The following is an 18,062-nucleotide window of genomic DNA, read 5'->3' as shown; positions in this document are numbered from 1 at the left end:
AGTGGTCCTGGTACCATAACATATTCAAAGCTGGGGTTCCTAGTACCAAGTGGCCCCAAAATCGGTTCGGAAAATGTCATTCTCTGCTGCAGAAAACTGCTTGACATTTTCTGAACCGATTTTTGGGGCCCTGTATCTCGGGGCCACTTGGTGCTAGAAATCCCAGCTTTAGATATTTTATGGTGATAGTTCCACTGGGTATGCACACCAAATTTGGGGTTCCTAGCACTAAGTGGCCCCGAGATACATGGCCCCAAAGTCGGTCAACTGTGTCCATCTGCAGCAATGTCATTTCAGGACACTTTGGGTTCAGAGACCCCAAATTTTGGCTGCAGCTAGGGGGCATCTAGGAACACTTAACTACCGAGTTTGAAGTTCAGGGGACCTATGGCTGCAAATGGGCACAGTGAGGCATGCAAATGGGCACAGTGAGGCATGCAAATGGGCATTGTTGACCCTCTTTTCCACTTACAGTAGCTGTGCATTTCTCACCCTCGTCTTATACTCGGGTCAATAAGTTTTTCCCATTTTTTTGTGGTAAATTAGGGCCTCGACTTATACTCGGAACGACTTATACTCGAGTATATACGGTATATAACATATTTGGGGTTCTTAGCACCAAGTGGCCCTGAGATACGGGGCCCCAAATTTGGGTCGCAAAATGTTATTCTCTGCTGCAGAAAAGTGCTTGACATTTTGCGACCCAAATTTGGGGCCCCATATCTCGGGGTCACTTGGTGCTAGGAGCCCCACATTTGGATATGTTGTAGGGCTAGTTCCACTGTATTTGCATACTAAATTTGGGGTTCCTAGCACTAAGTGGCCCCGAGATATTTCTGTGTTTTCTGGTCCAAAAAATAGGGTTCCTTTAAAAACGCTTATAAACGCAAACGCAGCTAAACGCGGTACCGGCGTTTAGCTTCTGAAACGTGGAAAACTTTTGCGTCTGAACCCATTTTTTTGCTTCTGGAAAAACGAGGTTAAACACAACTGCCTAAAAACGCCAAAAAACGAGACTGTGTACATGGACACATAGGATAACATTGAATGAGTTCAGGGGCGCTTGCGTTTATGTTTTGCATGTGTCGTGTGTGAGACAACGTGGGTTACAGCAACCTTTTTTTTTCTTCAAAAAAATTAAATTTTTTCAAAATACATTTTATTGTAATTGTATTTTATTTTTTAAAATTACTATTACAAGGGCTTAATAAAACCCTATGTCAGGGGGTCTCCAAACTCTCTAAACAAAGGACCAGTTTATTGTCCTTCAGACATTCAGGGGGGCCGAACTGTGGCTAGTGTGAGTAGAAAATGCCCCAGTGATGGCATTAGGGAAAAGAATAGTGACCTGTCATTGGTGTGTCAGTGGCAAGAATTATGCCCCACTGTCGGTCTGAGGAATACTGCCTTGTATCAGCGGGAGGAATATTGCCCCAAGGGCCAGATAAAGGCATGCAAAGGGCCGCAGTTTGGGGATCACTGCTCTATGCCAGTGATGGCGAACCTTGGCACCCCAGATATCTTGGAACTACATTTTCCATGATGCTCAATTACATTGCAAAGTGCATGAGCATCATGGGAAACGTAGTTCCAAAACATCTGGGGTGCCAAGGTTCACCATCACTGCTCTATGTGATGGCATCGGACAGGTGAAGGGTACTCTTTTTTTGGAACCATTAGAGGTCTAATAGATCCGAATGTCTCCCCAGCCCTCAACAGCATCTAACCGAGCACAGATCTGCTTGGTTAGATGTGTCTCCTACTGGCCAGGAAATGGTGACTCTGAAACCAGAAGTGATGAAATTATCATCACTTGCGGTTTCATTGTTTACATGTGAAAGCGAGGCATGGATATACCTCGCTGTCATGTGTCTCTCCCTCCAGAAGCCGTGGTTGTGGTCCTGGGCTACCGGTAAGTGCAGTAGAGCTCGGTAACCACAGGGGGGCCTGGCTAGTGGAGGAACCCGCTGTGTGAAGGTCACCAGCGGCTAGGGAGCCACCGCATCACTTTCTCTTTCAAGCCCATATCATGCTGTACAAATGAATCAAAAGCTGATGGCTCAGCTTGTAAATAACATTTCTCTCTTTGGACTGGCTGAGAGGGCAAGTCCATGAAATCGCTATATTTAACAAGTTGTTACTGGCCTGCTTTCCTGTCAATAGGAGAAAAGCCAGTATAGATAACCTTATAACCCATGGGTGATTCCACCTGGCATCCGGCCATTTTAATAATACCGCTGAGGCCTCATGCACACGTTTTTTCAGCTGCTCTTAGGGGCGTCAGGCATATTTTTTTTTTTTTGCCTCTAAATGCCCCTGCATGTTATGTCCATGTACAGTGCCATGAAAAAGTATTCATACCCCTTGAAATTTTCCACATTTTGTCATGTTACAACCAAAAACGTAAATGTATTTCATTGAGATTTTATGTGATAGACCAATGCAAAGTGGCCCATAATTGTGAAGTGGAAGGAAAATGATTAATGGTTTTAAAAATTGTTTATAAATAAATATGTGAAAAGTATGGCGTGCATTTGTATTCAGCCCCCCTGAGTCAATACTTTGTAGAACAGGGGTCTCAAACTGGTGGCCCTCCAGCTTTTGCAAAACTACAAGTTCTTATTGCGCCTCTGCCTGTGGGTGTCATGCTTGTAACTGTCAGCCTTGTAATGCCTCATGGAACTTGTAGTTTCGCAACAGCTGGAGGGCCAGTTTGAAACCTCTGTTGTAGAACCACCTTTCACTGCAATTACAGCTGCAAGTCTTTTTGGGGATGTCTCTACCAGCTTTGCACATCTAGAGAGTGACATTTTTGCCCATTCTTATTTGCAAAATAACTAAAGCTCTGTCAGATTGGATGGAGAACGTCTGTGAACAGCAATTTCCAAGTCTTGCCACAGATTCTCAGTTGGATTTAGGTCTGGACTTTGACTGGGCCATTCTAACACATTCTTATTCTTTGATCTAAACCATTCCATTGTAGATCTGGCTGTATGTGTAGGGTCATTGTCCTGCTGGAAGGTGAACCTTTGCCCCAGTCTTAAATCTTTTGCAGACTCTAACAGGTTTTCTTCTAAGATTGTCCTGTATTCAGCTCCATCCATCTTCCCATCAACTTTGACCAGCTTCCCTGTCCCTGCTGAAAAAAAGCATCCCCACAACACAATGCTGCTACCACCATGTTTCCCAGTGGGGATGGTGTGTTCAGGGTGATGTGCAGTGTTAGTTTTCCCCCACACATAGCGTTTTGCTTTTAGACCAAAAAGTTAAATTTTGGTCTCATCTGACCAGAGCACCTTCTTCCACATGTTTGCTGTGTCCCCCACATGGCTTCTCACAAACAGGAAAACGGGACTTCTTATGACTTTCTTTCAACAATGGATTTCTTCTTGCCACTCTTCTATAAAGGCCAGATTTGTGGAGGACACAACTAATAGTTGTCCTGTGGACAGATTCTCCCTACTCAGCTGTGGATCTCTGCAGCTCCTCCAGAGTTACCATGGGCGGCTGCTTCCCTGATTAATGCTCTCCTTGCCCGGCCTGTCAGTTTAGGTGGACGGCCATGTCTTAGGTTTGCAGTTGTGTCATACTCTTTCCATTTTTTGATGATGGATTGAACAGAGCTCCGTGAGATGTTCAAAGCTTGGGATTTTTTTTTTTTATAACCTAACCCTGCTTTAAACTTCTCCACAACTTAATCCTTGACCTGTCTGGTGTGTTCCTTGAAAGAAGGGGATATTTGCGCTAACCAATCAATATATACAAAAATATATATGTGCACAAGTGATATAACTAAATAGAGCGTGATTAAATGCTGCACCTCTATAGGTCAAATACCAAAACCTAAAACCAATATTAAGAAAAAAAAAAGATACGCAAAGAAACCGCTACAAATAATGATAAATGTTGCTGTGAACAGATTCTCTAAAACATGATAATATGAAAGATTGAGTGGTGTATCAAAAACAAATAGTCCATGTGATATAAAAAATAAATGAATAAAACCAAAGGTGAATTTATCAAAAACAGAATATCCCAAAATGGTCCTTCAAAATTTAGGAGATGTAAAAGTCCTTCACTTAATCTCGAAAAGCAGGGCACAAATTCATTTAGAATCATCTGGAATATGAAGCATAAAATGCAAATACAAACTGCTTACCAGATCCGTTGGATCTCAAATGATAGAGATCAGAAGCGCTTGTGCATTAGCCTTCCAGGAGGTGAACTCACGAAGGTATTTATTTGCTGGAACATACTGCACCATGAAGCCCTCTTGTACTCCTCCCTAGTTTTGTCCTTGCTGATTCCTGGATAAACAGGTGGATTCCTCTCTGCTTTCAATCACTGGGAGTTCACCTGCCGGCAGGCTAATGCACAAGCGCTTCTGATCTCTATCATTTGAGATCCAACGGATCTGGTAAACAGTTTGTATTTGCATTTTATGCTTCGTATTCCAGATGATTCGAATGAATATGTGCCCTGCTTTTCGAGATTAAGTGAAGGACTTTTACATCTCCTAAATTTTGAAGGACCATTTTGGGATATTCTGTTTTTGATAAATTCACCTTTGGTTTTATTCATTTATTTTTATATCACATGGACTATTTGTTTTTGGTGTGTTCCTTGGCCTTCATGATGCTGATTTTTCACTAAGGTTCTCTAACAAACCTCCGAGGGCTTCCCAGAACAGCTGTATTTATACTGAGATTAAATTACATACAGGTGGACTCGATTTACTAATTAGGTGACTTCTGAAGGCAATTGGTTCCGCTAGATTTTAGTTAGGGGGGTATCAGAGTAAAGGGGGTCAAATACAAATGCACCCTACACTTTTCAGATATTTGAAAACATTTTTGAAAATCATTTATCATTTTCCTTCCACTTCACAATTATGTGCCACGTTTTGGTCTATCATATAAAATACCAACAAAATACATTTACGTTTTTGGTTGTAACATGACAAAATGTGGAAAATGTCAAGGCACTGTAGGCGTTTAGTTTAACACTGCCAGTGCATCCAGGAGCAGTTCTGACAGAAAAAAAAAAGCTATACGCATGTAAATGCCTACGTGTGTTTAGTGCATTTATTTCAATGGCCAGAATAAATTATTATTCTGGCCAATTAAACGAATTATCGGTCAAGCACTTGACGCACCTAAATGTGTTACACGCGTTTACAAGCGTCAGGTGGTTTTTTTCTGCCAATAAGCTGCTACCAGGAGGAAAGGGGTCTAGGAAAGTCGGCAAAACGTGCTGTGTGCATGTGGCCTGACAGCAGTGCCATGTGAGTGTATGGTGACATATAAGCAACCCGTGTCACAGGACACATGGAAATTAAGACATGCTGGTAGGTTGATTGGCTTCTGTCTAAATTGGCCGTAGTATATGATTGTGAGTTTAGGGACCTTAGAGTGTAAGCTCCTTGAGGGTAGAGACCGATGTGAATGTACAATGTACATGTGAAGTCCTGCGTAAATTGACGGCGCTATACAAGTACCAATAATAATAATAATAATAATAATAATAATAACACATTTCATGTACACTCACCGGCTACTTTATTAGGTACACCTTGCTAGTACCGGGTTGGACCCCCTTTTGCCTTCAGAACTGCCTTCATTCTTGGTGGCATAGATTCAACAAGGTGTTGGAAACATTCCTCAGAGATTTATGTCCATAGTGACATGATAGCATCACACAGTTGCTGCAGATTTGTCGGCTGCACATCCATGATGCGAATCTTCCCTTCCACCACATCCCAAAGGTGCTCTATTGGATGAGATCTGGTGACTGTGGAGGCCATTGGAGTACAGGACCTCATTGTCCAGTGGTGAGATGATTGGAGCTTTGTGACATGGAGCATTATCCTGCTGGAAGGAGCCATCAGAAGATGGGGACACTGTAGTCATAAAGGGATGGACATGGTCAGCAACAATACTCAGGTAGGCCGTGGTGTTTAATCGATGGTCAATCGGTACTAAGGGGCCCAAAGTGTGCCAAGAAAATATCCTCCACTCCATTACACCACCACCAGCCTGAACCTGTGACAAGGCAGGATGGATTCATGCTTTCATGTTGTTTACACCAAATTCTGACCCCACCATCTAAATGTCGCAGATGAAATTGAGACTCATCAGACCAGGCAACGTTTTTTCCAATCTTCTATTGTTCAAATTCGGTGAGTCTGTGCGAATTGTAGCCTCAGTTTCCTGTTCTTAGCTAACAGGAGTGGTAACCGATCTGCTTCGAGGTTGGATGTGTTGTGTGTTCAGAGATGGTATTCTGCATACCTTGGGTGTAACGAGTGGTTATTTGAGTTACTGTCGCCTTTCTATCATCTGTAACCAGTCTGCCCATTCTCCTCTGACATCAACAAGACATTTTCCTCCACACAACTGGCGCTCACTGGATATTTTCTCTTTTTGGGACCATTCTCTGTAAAACCCTAGAGATGGTTGTGTGTGAAAATCCCAGTAGATCAGACGTTTTTGAAATACTCAGACCAGCCCGTCAACAACCATGCCACGTTTCCAAGTCACTTAAATCCCCTTTCTTCCCCAATCTGATGTTCGGTTGAAACTTCAGCAAGTTGTCTTCACCACGTCTAGATGCCTAAATGCATTGAGGTGCAGCCGTGTGATTGGCTGATTAGGAGTTTGTGTTACCAAGCAATTGAACAGGTGTACCTAATAAAGGGTCCAGTAAGTGTCTATCCAACATATATATAACTAGATTAGTTTACACATTGAATGAGATGATCAGATGAAGAGTGGGTTGTGTATGTCTGTGTATGGGTGACAAAAAAGCATTTCTGACCACCAAAGTAACTTTTATAATTGCGCCCAGAGAATTTTCTACTTGGAATTTCCCTGCCAGAAGGAGCGGCATTAGTTACATCAGTGTAACACAAACCTACCTGTATCTAGATACAAAGATCCAGCAACACGTCTGAGAAAGGGCAAGAATCTCACCGTTTTCTCAATGGGAACATGGCCAGCCTATGATCTGCATACTTATTATTATACTGGATTGGAGCTGGAGTGCCACACAAAGGACACAGTCTTCAAACTAATCGAATATACCTCTCTAGGGAGTCACATTCTACTCCATATATCAGGAATTATCAAGTATTTTGCATTTAGCAGCTGAACAGAAAGGGTGGAAAAGTTTAGTGCTGAGAAGAGGGAATTAAAGGGAACCTGCTAATTTGCCCTACTTGGGCGAACAACGGGTCTGCTTTAAAGTGTTTGTTAACCCAAAAAAAAAATCCTGTTCCCTTAAAGCGGAGTTCCACCAAAAAATGGAACTTCCGCTTTAAGGGAAGGTGACCCCCTGACATGCCACATTTAGCATGTCATTTTTTTTTTGGGGGGGGGGTGGAAACCCTCTTTTTAGAGGGTTCCAGCTCCTACTTCCTCCCGGGGCTCCGCAGCATCCCACGGCGCCGGAAGGGAGATCACCTCTCCCCCCTCGCTCTCAGCAATCATCTGAGACACGTCACAGGTCCCAGATGATTGCCCGGCCAGTCACAGCGCACAGCATGGGCCACAGCCGGGCGCCCACAGTGACAGTGCCAGTGCCAGTGCCGCAGAGAGGAGGGGGAGACGAGCGGGGCTTTGTTCCTCCGCATCGCTGGACCCTGGGACAGGTAAGTGCCCGATTATTAAAAGTCAGCAGCTGCAGTATTTGTAGCTGCTGACTTTTAATTTTTTTTTTTTAATTTAAAGCATGCTTATACAGCACAGTGCTTGTGCTGTGCCATTTGGCCCCTTGTAACACCTGAAATACCTGTCTGATCCTGCCAGTTTCTACCCCCCCTCCCCTCTCTGCGCTGACTCCGATATATCAGGGCTGCTGGGCTCTGACACCAGAGTCAACCGTACGTGCCTCCGTCATCCGCAGCCCGCTCTCCTGTGTCTCCCTCTGTCCTCTCCCCCCTCTGCCTTTCAGCTCCCCTCCTGCTCTAAAAAAACAGTAGATTTTTCTATAGTTCCCTCTAATATAGAACATTAGGCTCCGCAGTGCATCTCATTTATAAAAATATATGGTATAATAGCTTACTTAAGAGCGCTGTTTGGCACTCACGTGACTGCCGCCGGTCTCCTCCCCTCCTCTCGGCTGGCGTCAGCGGGGGGTTTCCCAGCACATCCCCCTGCAGCTATCGCATTGGGAGAGGAGACCAGCGAACGCCGCTTTTAAGTAAGCTATTACACCGCATATTTTTATAAATGACATGCGCTGTGGAGCTTAATGTTATATATCACAGGGAACTGTAGAAAATATTTTTTACCTTAACAAACACTTTAAGCAAAACAATGTAAGTTCAATTAATTTAAAGAACACCTGTCACAAAAACAAAAAAATCAAAAAAACAAAGGTTGCCATTACAGACCTTTAAAAATGCTAGCTCTGCCTGGTCTTTTGCTTTAAAGTGGTATTAAACCCAAAACCAGAAATGTTATATATTGCAGCTTACCAATCCTTAGATGTGGTGGCTGCATTCCTTTTCTTTTCTTTGGCTTTCCCGTCTGTTTTCACCTGGTGATCTGGCCATTAACACACCTCCTATATTAGTGAGACACAACTCTCAAGGAATGAGAACAGGGGGCACAGCAGACCGCTGCATCGTCAGTCTCAGTTTAATCACCCCTATAAAAGCTGATCATTTTAAGTACCCCTGCCAGTGTTAAAGTGGTTATAAAGCCACTTAATGTTCATACAATCCCCTATGTTAGAAAACGTTATGTGCCCCAGTGTATGTGTTTTATAAGGAATTTGCCGGTTTGTACCTAATGTCAGAGTGGCGCTCACGTGACTGCCCGCCGCTCTCCTCTCCTGATTTGACAACTACAGCAGGAGGGGCAGTGAATCCGTCAGTGAGGAGGAGAGCGATGGGCGGTCATGTGAGCGCCGCTCTGAAATAAGGTACAAAACTGCATATTTTTTTATAAGGCAAATACACTGGGGCACACAAAGTTATCTAACACTGAGGATTGTATGAACATAATAAAGTTTGTTATGCTGCAAGAGGGGAGGGGTGGGGAGCAGATCAGGAGAGACTAACTGACAGGCATGGGGAGAGAGGGAGCAAGGAGAGACAGCGGGAGGACAGGGGCACGCAAACTGACCACAGTATCAGGGCTCAGCAGCCATGATAAGCGTGGTCAGTTTACAGAGGGTCGGGCAGCACCAGGCATGATCAGCTAGGTATTTTAGATGATACAAAGGGCCAAATTACACAGCACAAGCACTGTGCTGTTATTTATGCTTTAAAGCAGGGGTCTACAACTGGCGGCCCTCCAGCTGTTGTGAAACTACAAGTCCCATCATGACTCTACCCGTGGGTGTCATGCTTGTAACTGTCAGCCTTGCAATGCCTCATGGGACTTGTAGTTTTGCAACAGCTGGAGGGCCGCCAGTTTGAGACCCCTGCTTTAAAGGAACAGTATCAATTTTTAAAAATTTTTTAGGGTTACAAACACTAAGGGTCAGTTCACAACAGATGCAGTTCCGTGCACTTTTTTTTCTGCACTAAAAATGCATGCACAGTGTTTTCCATGTATTCCAACGGTTCTATTTCACACCAACGCCGTCAGTTCCAGTCAGTTTCCGGTCAATTTATGCACCAGAAACTGACTGCACTGGTGTGAACTAGAGCCATTGGAATACATGTAAAACACTGTGCATGTATTTTTAGGGCCAGTTCACACCACAATTATGCACTTATACATTCCGGATCAGTTTTTGCTTACAGTTCCCACCACATGCAGTTCAAGCGCATTCTTGATACAATTTGCTATGCTCCAGTACAGTTCTGTGCAGAAAAAAATGCAACACGCTCTACTTTTTTTTCTGCACTGGAAACTGACGGCACTGGTGTGAACTAGAGCCATTGGAATACATGGAAAACACTGCATGCATTTCTAGTGCAGAAAAAAAAGCACCCAGAACTGCATCTGGTGTGAACTAGCACTGTTTTGTCACATCCATGTAAATGGATACATTATGCTGGAGAGCCTGTGTTTTTGAAAAATAACAGACTTGCTTGGCTGGATCACCAGATGAAAATAGAAGGAAGAAAGTCTAAAAAGGAAACTAATGCAGCCACCACATCTACGAATTTATAAGCTGCAATATAATAAAGGTTTGTTTTTGTGTTTAATACTGCTTTAAATAATATAAATCTTTGACCTGGAACAAAATGTGCAAATAACAGTTACTGATTTCTCTCCAACTTTCCAGATCTGCATACTAGGCAAAGGGTCACCATACAAGCCGGGCACTTTGCATATTCAGTAGGTCAGCAATGGCGGCCAAGTATTTCTCTCATAACAAACCTACTTTAAAATGGACAAACTGTCTAATTAGCTGCATCTTTGCTATCCTATCCTCAATGCCCCCTAAAAGAGCAAAGTCTTCAAACATTTGATACAGAAACCATTCCCCCTCCTCAGCAGACATCACATGATCAATGCCTAGGCATTTGGTCACATGAGTAAAATTAGGGGATGTTGGAGGAACTTTGTCAATTTTTGTAGCAAAGGCAAGTATTTATATTACTTTGCAGAAGCAGGACAGAGCGGAGGGTTCACATCTGAAGACTAATCGGTATACATGCTGCAGCTATGATTGCTCCTGTATGTTCACATCTGTATAGAAAACAGACAATGAGACTCTTACAGGGTATTTCCAACGACGGGTGAATGGCGGCAACGTTCTTGACGGCTGGCGGAGAATGTCGCCCGTCCACCTGATCAGATTCTGCGTCCTGAGCTTCTCCGTGAATGACCGCGATCCCTAGCCGTAACCGCTCGGCGAAAGACTGGGCTCTGCGGGATAGAAAAGGCCGATGACAGGCGCTTCTTACAGGAAACGTTACTGAAAACACACAAACTGTCCCCTCGCTAAGCAGTCCTGGAGACTTGTCCGATCTCTACGGACCAATCCAGTCTGCTGGATGTCCCCTGAGCCATAAAAACAGGCCCTATCCTGGGATTAGTAAAGGTAAAGAAGAATCCAGAACTTATCCAGTCCAATGTAGGATCTAGACGGCAATTTTCACAGGGGAAATCTAGTGTCAATAATATGTGTGCACAAAAGAGATCAGTTTAATAAAAGAAATAAAAAAAAGAAAAAAAAAACAGTCACATTGTAATAATCTAAATCTCTACTCTTAAATTATAATTTGTGCGGCCAACGGATCACTTTTTTTTTTACCATTCACTAATATGGATATTCTCTCCCTGTAAGAGCAGAAGTGTCAGACGAATATCAAAATACAAATAAAAAAAAAAAAAAAAAAAAATGCCTTACGCAAGCTCTTGTCAGTTTTAACCCGCCACCAACAGCCCATTTATCAGGCAGGATCGGGCAGTTCAGCCTCCATGGGGGCCTTAGACAGGCTGACATTTCTGCTCTGACAGGCATAAAATATAACAAACTAACAACACACACACACCTATCCCTGAAAAGTAAGCAATGCAGGGTGAAGAATCAGTTCTGACCAGCTCAGTCGATTATTTTAGAAAAGGCCTGGATTTTTTCCTAAATGCATAACGGGATACTAATATTATATGGGTAAAGTTGATCCAGGGAATATCTGATGGCCTGGTAGGGGGATCAGGAAGGGCTTTTTTTTTATCCCTCGCTAGAGCAAATTGGATCATGCTTTATTGGGGGTTTTTGTTCTTTTTTGCCTTCCTCTGGATCAACTCTGGGTATAGAATAGTGTATATGGAGGTTTTCTCTTTGTGTGTTTTTTTGTTGCAGGCTCCACTTCCTACTTAAAGTGGAAGCAAAGTCTATTTCAGCACTTGTACCCACAGGTAAGCCTATGGATGAAGGCCGAAACGCGTCAGAATTTTTGGATGATGTTATTGCTGTAATGCTCAAATATTTTCTATGGAGAAGCTGTCGAGTTGCCGGCCTGTACTTTCTATGGATCTTTTGTGAGCTTAATTAGCCAGAGCACCGACTACTCTACACACCAACTATACTATATAGTGGTAGAGCTTGGGTGAGTTTTTCTCTTGCTACTTTAAAATTATAATAAGGCTTACCTGTAGGCAGGGCTTTTTTTTTCCTCAGAAAATAGGTGAAGGAACTCAACCACAACACCCTAAAACTCCCCACCTCCCAGGGGTGTGCTATGTGCAGAGTTCTGGGGTGCGCTTGGTACACAGTACAGAGTTTAGGGGTGTGCTATGTGCAGAGTTCTGGGGTGCGCTTGGTACACAGTACAGAGTTTAGGGGTGTGCTACGTGCAGAGTTCTGGGATGCGCTTGGTACATAGTACAGAGTTTAGGGGTGTGCTACGTGCAGAGTTCTGGGGTGCGCTTGGTACATAGTACAGAGTTTAGGGGTGTGCTACGTGCAGAGTTCTGGGGTGCACTTGGTACATAGTACAGAGTTTAGGGATGTGCTGCCTGAACCAGAGGTGGTGGAACTGAGTTCCACCAAGTTCCAGCTGAAAAAAAGCCCTGCCTGTAGGTACCGTGAATATCTCCTAAACCTGCACTGTTTAGGAGATATTTACACAACATGCAGCCGGTGATGTCACTGGTGCATGTGTTCTGAGGGGACGGCATACCCGTGCCGTCCCTTCAGAGCCCCATGCCGGTGTCCGTGACTCGTGCATTGTGCGAGTTTGACGTCATTGCGACATGGCCAAACGCTGGCTGTCCGTGAACCCAGAAGGAAGACCAGGTGAAGATGGAAGCCCTCTCAGCGGTGACAGCGCGCTGGAGGAAGGCTTCGTTCTAACATTAGTATTTCATAATGTGCTAGCATGCATCGCAAACTAGCACATTATGAAATACTAACGTTAGAACGAAGACTTCCCGCGGTGCGCTGTCACCACGGAGAGGGCTTTATCTTCACGCCTTTACCTTGCAGGGTTAAAAAAAAAAATTGTGCTGTTTACTAGCGCTTTAATAAAGCTGCGCATTGCTATGTTTTTATTATCCTATCTCATGATCCTATTTAGTCTGTCTGATTTATAACTATGAACATCTGCAGTCTTTAAAGCGGCGTTCCACCCAAAAGTGGAACCTCCGCTTATTTGTCCCCCCCCCTCCAGTGCCCCATTTGGCACCTTTCAGGGGGAGGGGGGAATGGAGACCTGTTTTTGACAGGTCCCCGCCCCCACTTCCGGGAGACGGTGCCGTCCCTCGGAAGTTTGGTCCCTCCTCCTTCGCCGGGGAGATAAGAAAGTGCAGTGCACTTCGCACATGCGCAGTAAGCAACCGGCTGTGAAACCGAAAGGCTTCGCTGACGGTTTCCCTTAGTGGAAATGGCAGTGGCAGCACCCAACAACGGATCCGAAAATCGGCTGGGGTGCTGCCATCGCGGGCGCCCTGGACAGGTTAAGTGTTCATATATTAAAAGTCAGCAGCTGCAGTATTTTTAGCTGCTCACTTTTAATTTTTTTTTTTTTTTTCCCAGGCGGAACTCCTCTGTAATGACGTCAAGTTTCCACAGAGGACCTTTATCCAGAGACCATGTGATCTTTGGCTATCTTTCAGGTCTCACATGGGAGCACCTTTTTTTTTTTAAAAACTCATCGCAAAAAAAGATAATTTTTGTATAAGATAATGAGATTTGGTTATGCTGAAAAATGTCATCCTGAGTCATGTGATGTGTGAATTTTAAGGACAGGCTCACTTAAAGAGGATCTTTAAATCAGAAAATTAAGTTCTGCTAGATCACTTCAGGCTGGCCCCTTTTGCAGGTATCGCTATGTAAAACATTAAAAATAAGTGCCTATACTGTTTAAATGCAGTAATGTACTGTCTCACCCTGCTCTGCACATGCTCAGTGGCTCTCTCTCTTTTATTTTCCGGTGTCTTGTCAAATACAGTCCCCTATCATATAGTGTCCTCCCTGTACTGCGCAGGCGCAGTACGGAGGACAAACGAGACGCCGAAAGTCTCCGAAGTTTAACAGCTGATCATCAGCTGTACACGGCGCCTGCGCTTTTATTCTCACCCTATGTCCAGGATCATTCCCTACTATCCAAGTGGACATAGAGTGAGAATAAATAGTTGCCGAGCGCAGCGAGGCCGTGCCCGAAGCGTGGCGAGCGAAGCGAGCCCGCGAGGGGCCCTCTCACACAGCCATCGCTAAGAACTGCCGAAGCGCCGTGTACAGCTGATGGTCAGCTGATCAACTTTGGACATTTTCGGCATCTCCTTCTGCTCCGTGCTGCGCCTGCGCAGTACGGAGTGGACACTATCCGATAGGAGGACACTATATGGCAGAACACCAGCACTGTGCCTAAAATGTAGAGGCAGATCTGCTGACAGTATAAAGATTTACTGCTGCTCAGAGGCTCTGGGCTTCAGCAAAATGGCAGCCTCCAGGGAAAAGAAGCAGGAACAATGCTGGAGGCAATTTACAGCACATGCTAATTTTGGTAGCATAATTATTAAATGTATGTTCCTTGCTAAAGAACATTATTTTTTTATCAAAGCTCTTATGGATAAAAGTTCCACTTTAAAATAGATGGCCACAGTGAAAAACTACCACCTCCCTATGTTCAGCTGACAGAAGTGGTGCTAGCTCAGGGGGAAAGCAAAGCAGCCTAGCATAGGGACACACTGCCTGCAATACTAACACCACGTCCAGTGGTCGGGCAAAGGCAGCACCTTGTTTGAGGAGTCTTCAATAAGACAAGTAACAGACATTCTGATAGTTTCCCTTTGGAAACTCATAAAACTTGTCTAACTGTAGATATTAACAGGAGTCTTGAAAAACTAAATAATACAATTTTAAACATTTTTTTTAAAACAAGGATACCCAGCTTTATATTCCGCTATACGGCTACAATTTTCTAATCTCATCGGACATAACTATGAATGGAGTCTAAAGTCTGTAAGGTATCCTCGTGATTGTCAAAGTTGACCCTAGTTTAAAAAATAAGGGCAACAGGAACTGACACCCCCATGCATCTGGGGTACCGCTGTTCTAAGAAAGTGAACAAAAAAAAAAATCTCAATATCATAGGATTCATAGTCCTGAGAGATGACAATCATCTAATTTACTCACCGTTTTGCTGATGAAGGAGATTTGGCTACTATGACTGCATTTCTGTAGTCAGGAATCTGCAAAACACAACAATGTTGTGAATCCATGCTTTTCATAACACACAAATTGTATTATGCAAGTCTGCAGGGGGGGAGCTCTACTTTAAGGTAGGTACACAAATGCAGTTCCTCCCTTTTTTTCAATAATGAGAAGAAAAAAAAAAAAAAAAAAAGAAAATCTGAAAATCTGAACATCGCCCATTACCCCAAATATCGGCCAAAGGTGGCACCGTTACCCTTCTCTTCTCACCCGAGTGTTTCACTATTTTTATCTGAAGTGTGCAAGTGCAAAAAAAAAACCAAAACATTACTGTTCTGTATAAACCAGACACAAATATGTTCGTTTCGATTTACCTTTACTTCCTGTACCTGGATGGCGACAGGAAAGGACAGAAAATCTTCACAAAGTGAGAGAAACGACCCTCTTAGGCAGCCGTCACCTGAAAAGGTGTCCCGATTGGAAGATATTACCTCGCCTCCTGTCCTGGTGCCAACTGTAAATTTTGGTTTTCCCAAAATTTTTTCCTCTAAATTTTTTTAAGCTGCAATATACAGTGAACTAGTGGATTTAACATTATATGGTCACAAAGCTTTATGCCCGTGGCAAAGTTTACCCAACATGTAGCGATCAGCAGGCAACAAGCCCGCTGAATGCTACACATTCTAGCAAATGGGGAAGCGCTGCAAAAATGGGGTTAAAACAGACAGTGAGGAAATGTCGCATCCCTGTCAATAGCCTCTGAAGAGCAATCCGAATGCAGATTGGGCTTTAGAGGAAAAGGAGATTTAGACACATGTCTAACGCTACCCTTAAAGTGTAACTCCACTTTTGTTGGGAAAAAAAACACTCTCCTGTGGGTGGTTTCTTGTTGAAATTGGATGCTGGATATAAACTGCCTATGTGTGCCTATTTGCTGGTAAGACTTCTAAACGTGACTTCTATTTTAGTGGATTTATGAGAAAATCAGTGAGTCAATCACACAAGCAGGAAATGACATCATGGGTGGGGTGGGGGGGGGGGGGTGGGCGTGCTCCATACACCATCTGTGTACAGAACACCTCCGATTTGCCATAATGCATTGAATTTTACAGAAAATTACAGAAGCTGCAGTAATTTGTAATAACATTGAATTACTATAAAAGGTTTGTGCAGCGATTTGTATATACCATATCATTCTTTTTTTTATTTGTAATATTTTTTTTTTTCAACAAAAGTGGAGTTCTTTTTAAAGGCTTCTCACAGACATAAGAAAATTGTCAGATTAGAGCTGGGCGATTTTCTCCAAAAAAATCTGCGATTTTTAAAAAAAATCTATTCATGATTTGAATCAAGTTATTTTATTTTTTTTTTTTTTGATGGACACCGCGTTGGTCCTGAGGAGCTTTTTTCACCAGGACCAGCGGGCAGGAGTTTTTAGGCGAGGCCGCGGCTTCGGTCTAGTCCGCGGCATCCGGCCTCACGGACTAGGCCGAAGCTGCGGCCTCAACTAAAAACTCCTGCCCGCTGGTCCTGGTGAAAAAAAAAAATCGATTTGCTGAAAATTTGAATCGATTTGACCTCTCAACTCAATTCAAAGATTCAAATTGATTTTTTTCCCCAGCCCTATGTCAGACCCAGCCTATTATCCCCGGGGGATCCTTTCCGCTGATTCCGGCTGAGCAGGCAGATGACAGGTCTGTATCCGCTCCGCATCAGCGTGCTGTCCTCTATGAGCTGTCGAATGGACCACCTATCCGTTTCCATCTGTCATACGATCCAATCTTTTTTTTTTTTTTTTTTTTTTTAGCAGGCAGGATCAGATCAGATGTCGGCGGGTGTCAGCAGATCCACTGACATCCGTTGCTCCGTAGAGAGCAATGGATTGGCCGATCGGATCCGCCTGAAAAACTGACCGGTCTGTCTATGTGAATGTGACCTTAGGCCTCATTGCACACTGACATTTAGCCAATGAGGCTCTGGGTGTTTATGTGCGGCTGTACAGACGCACCCAACCAGTCTTGCTGCCAGCAGCCTGCATAAGTCTATGAGAGGCTGACAGTTGCTGTGGCTGGATGGTGCACCGACTGGTAACACAAAATGTAGTCTGCTTGGATGCATACTGCTCCAAATGTAATTCCCACTCAGTGCACCATTCAGTTGCAGCAGCTGTCAGCTTCTCATAGAGTTTTACAGGATACTGGCAGCAGGGCTGGATGGTGCGCCTGTACCTTCCACCCGCAGATAAATGACACTGTCCCATGCATCTGGGCTATATGGCCAGAGTATTTGAGGCCCTACTGTGAAATGCCAGTTGGTAAAGGGAATCTTGCCCAACTAAGAAAGAACCAAGCATCCGGAATACGTTTTCCTGCTGAATCATAAACATGGATGCTTGACTGAAATGAGCACATCTCAGCAGTAGTGCATTTAGGTTTTGTGCTGCCCTAGGCCTGACTAAACTAGTGCACCCTCTAATTTAAATAAGACCTACCCCTTCCTGTCAAGACCACACCCCTTGCTGTTTAAGACCCGCCCTGAAATGTTCGAGTGGGGACACTAGTTCTGAGGGCCGGGGGGGGGGGGGGGGGGGCAATGGATTGCCTTAATTTGCATAGATCTCCTCTCACTTCCTGTTTGGCTATGGGGCATGAAGTGAAGGGAAATCTCTGCAATGGGACAAGGATGGTAAAAAATAAACTAACAGGGGCTATAACCCTCCCTTATTCTATCCAAAATGAAAAAAAAAAAGTGTTGCCTATAGTTCTACTTTAAGCACAAATTTCTGATAATTTTATGGAGAGGACTAAGAAGATATAACCATGCCAATGGTGCATCAGAAAACATATAGTACAGTGAGGAAGGTTTGTGGTCCAGAGTGCTGGACTAATTTGTCTCTCAGCCCAGTTCGCCCCATAAGACTGGTGCTACGCTAACAGTGTATCGCAAGCCGGCGGGGACCCTTTCCGTGCTGCCCCCCCCTGCAAAGTGCTGCCCTAGGC

At 44.0% G+C, this 18,062-nt stretch overlaps 1 protein-coding gene across 3 annotated transcripts in view; it reads right to left on the bottom strand.

The window, feature by feature from the left end:
- PRPSAP2 (phosphoribosyl pyrophosphate synthetase associated protein 2) overlaps positions 1 to 18,062 on the bottom strand; it is a 114,053-nt gene that overhangs the window by 17,472 nt on the left and 78,519 nt on the right. For all 3 annotated transcript variants that reach the window (XM_073636389.1, XM_073636391.1, XM_073636390.1), the window contains 2 exons: positions 15,046 to 15,101; positions 10,681 to 10,829 (listed from right to left, as the gene is read on the bottom strand). In XM_073636389.1, the coding sequence (XP_073492490.1) occupies positions 10,681 to 10,829; positions 15,046 to 15,101 (205 nt within the window). The remainder of the gene's footprint in view (positions 1 to 10,680; positions 10,830 to 15,045; positions 15,102 to 18,062) is intronic.

This window comes from Aquarana catesbeiana, linkage group LG06 (genome assembly GCF_042186555.1).
Source record: "Aquarana catesbeiana isolate 2022-GZ linkage group LG06, ASM4218655v1, whole genome shotgun sequence".
Lineage (NCBI taxonomy): Eukaryota > Metazoa > Chordata > Amphibia > Anura > Ranidae > Aquarana > Aquarana catesbeiana.
Note: the sequence above shows the minus strand (reverse complement) of the source record. Positions and strands in the feature narration are given on the sequence as shown.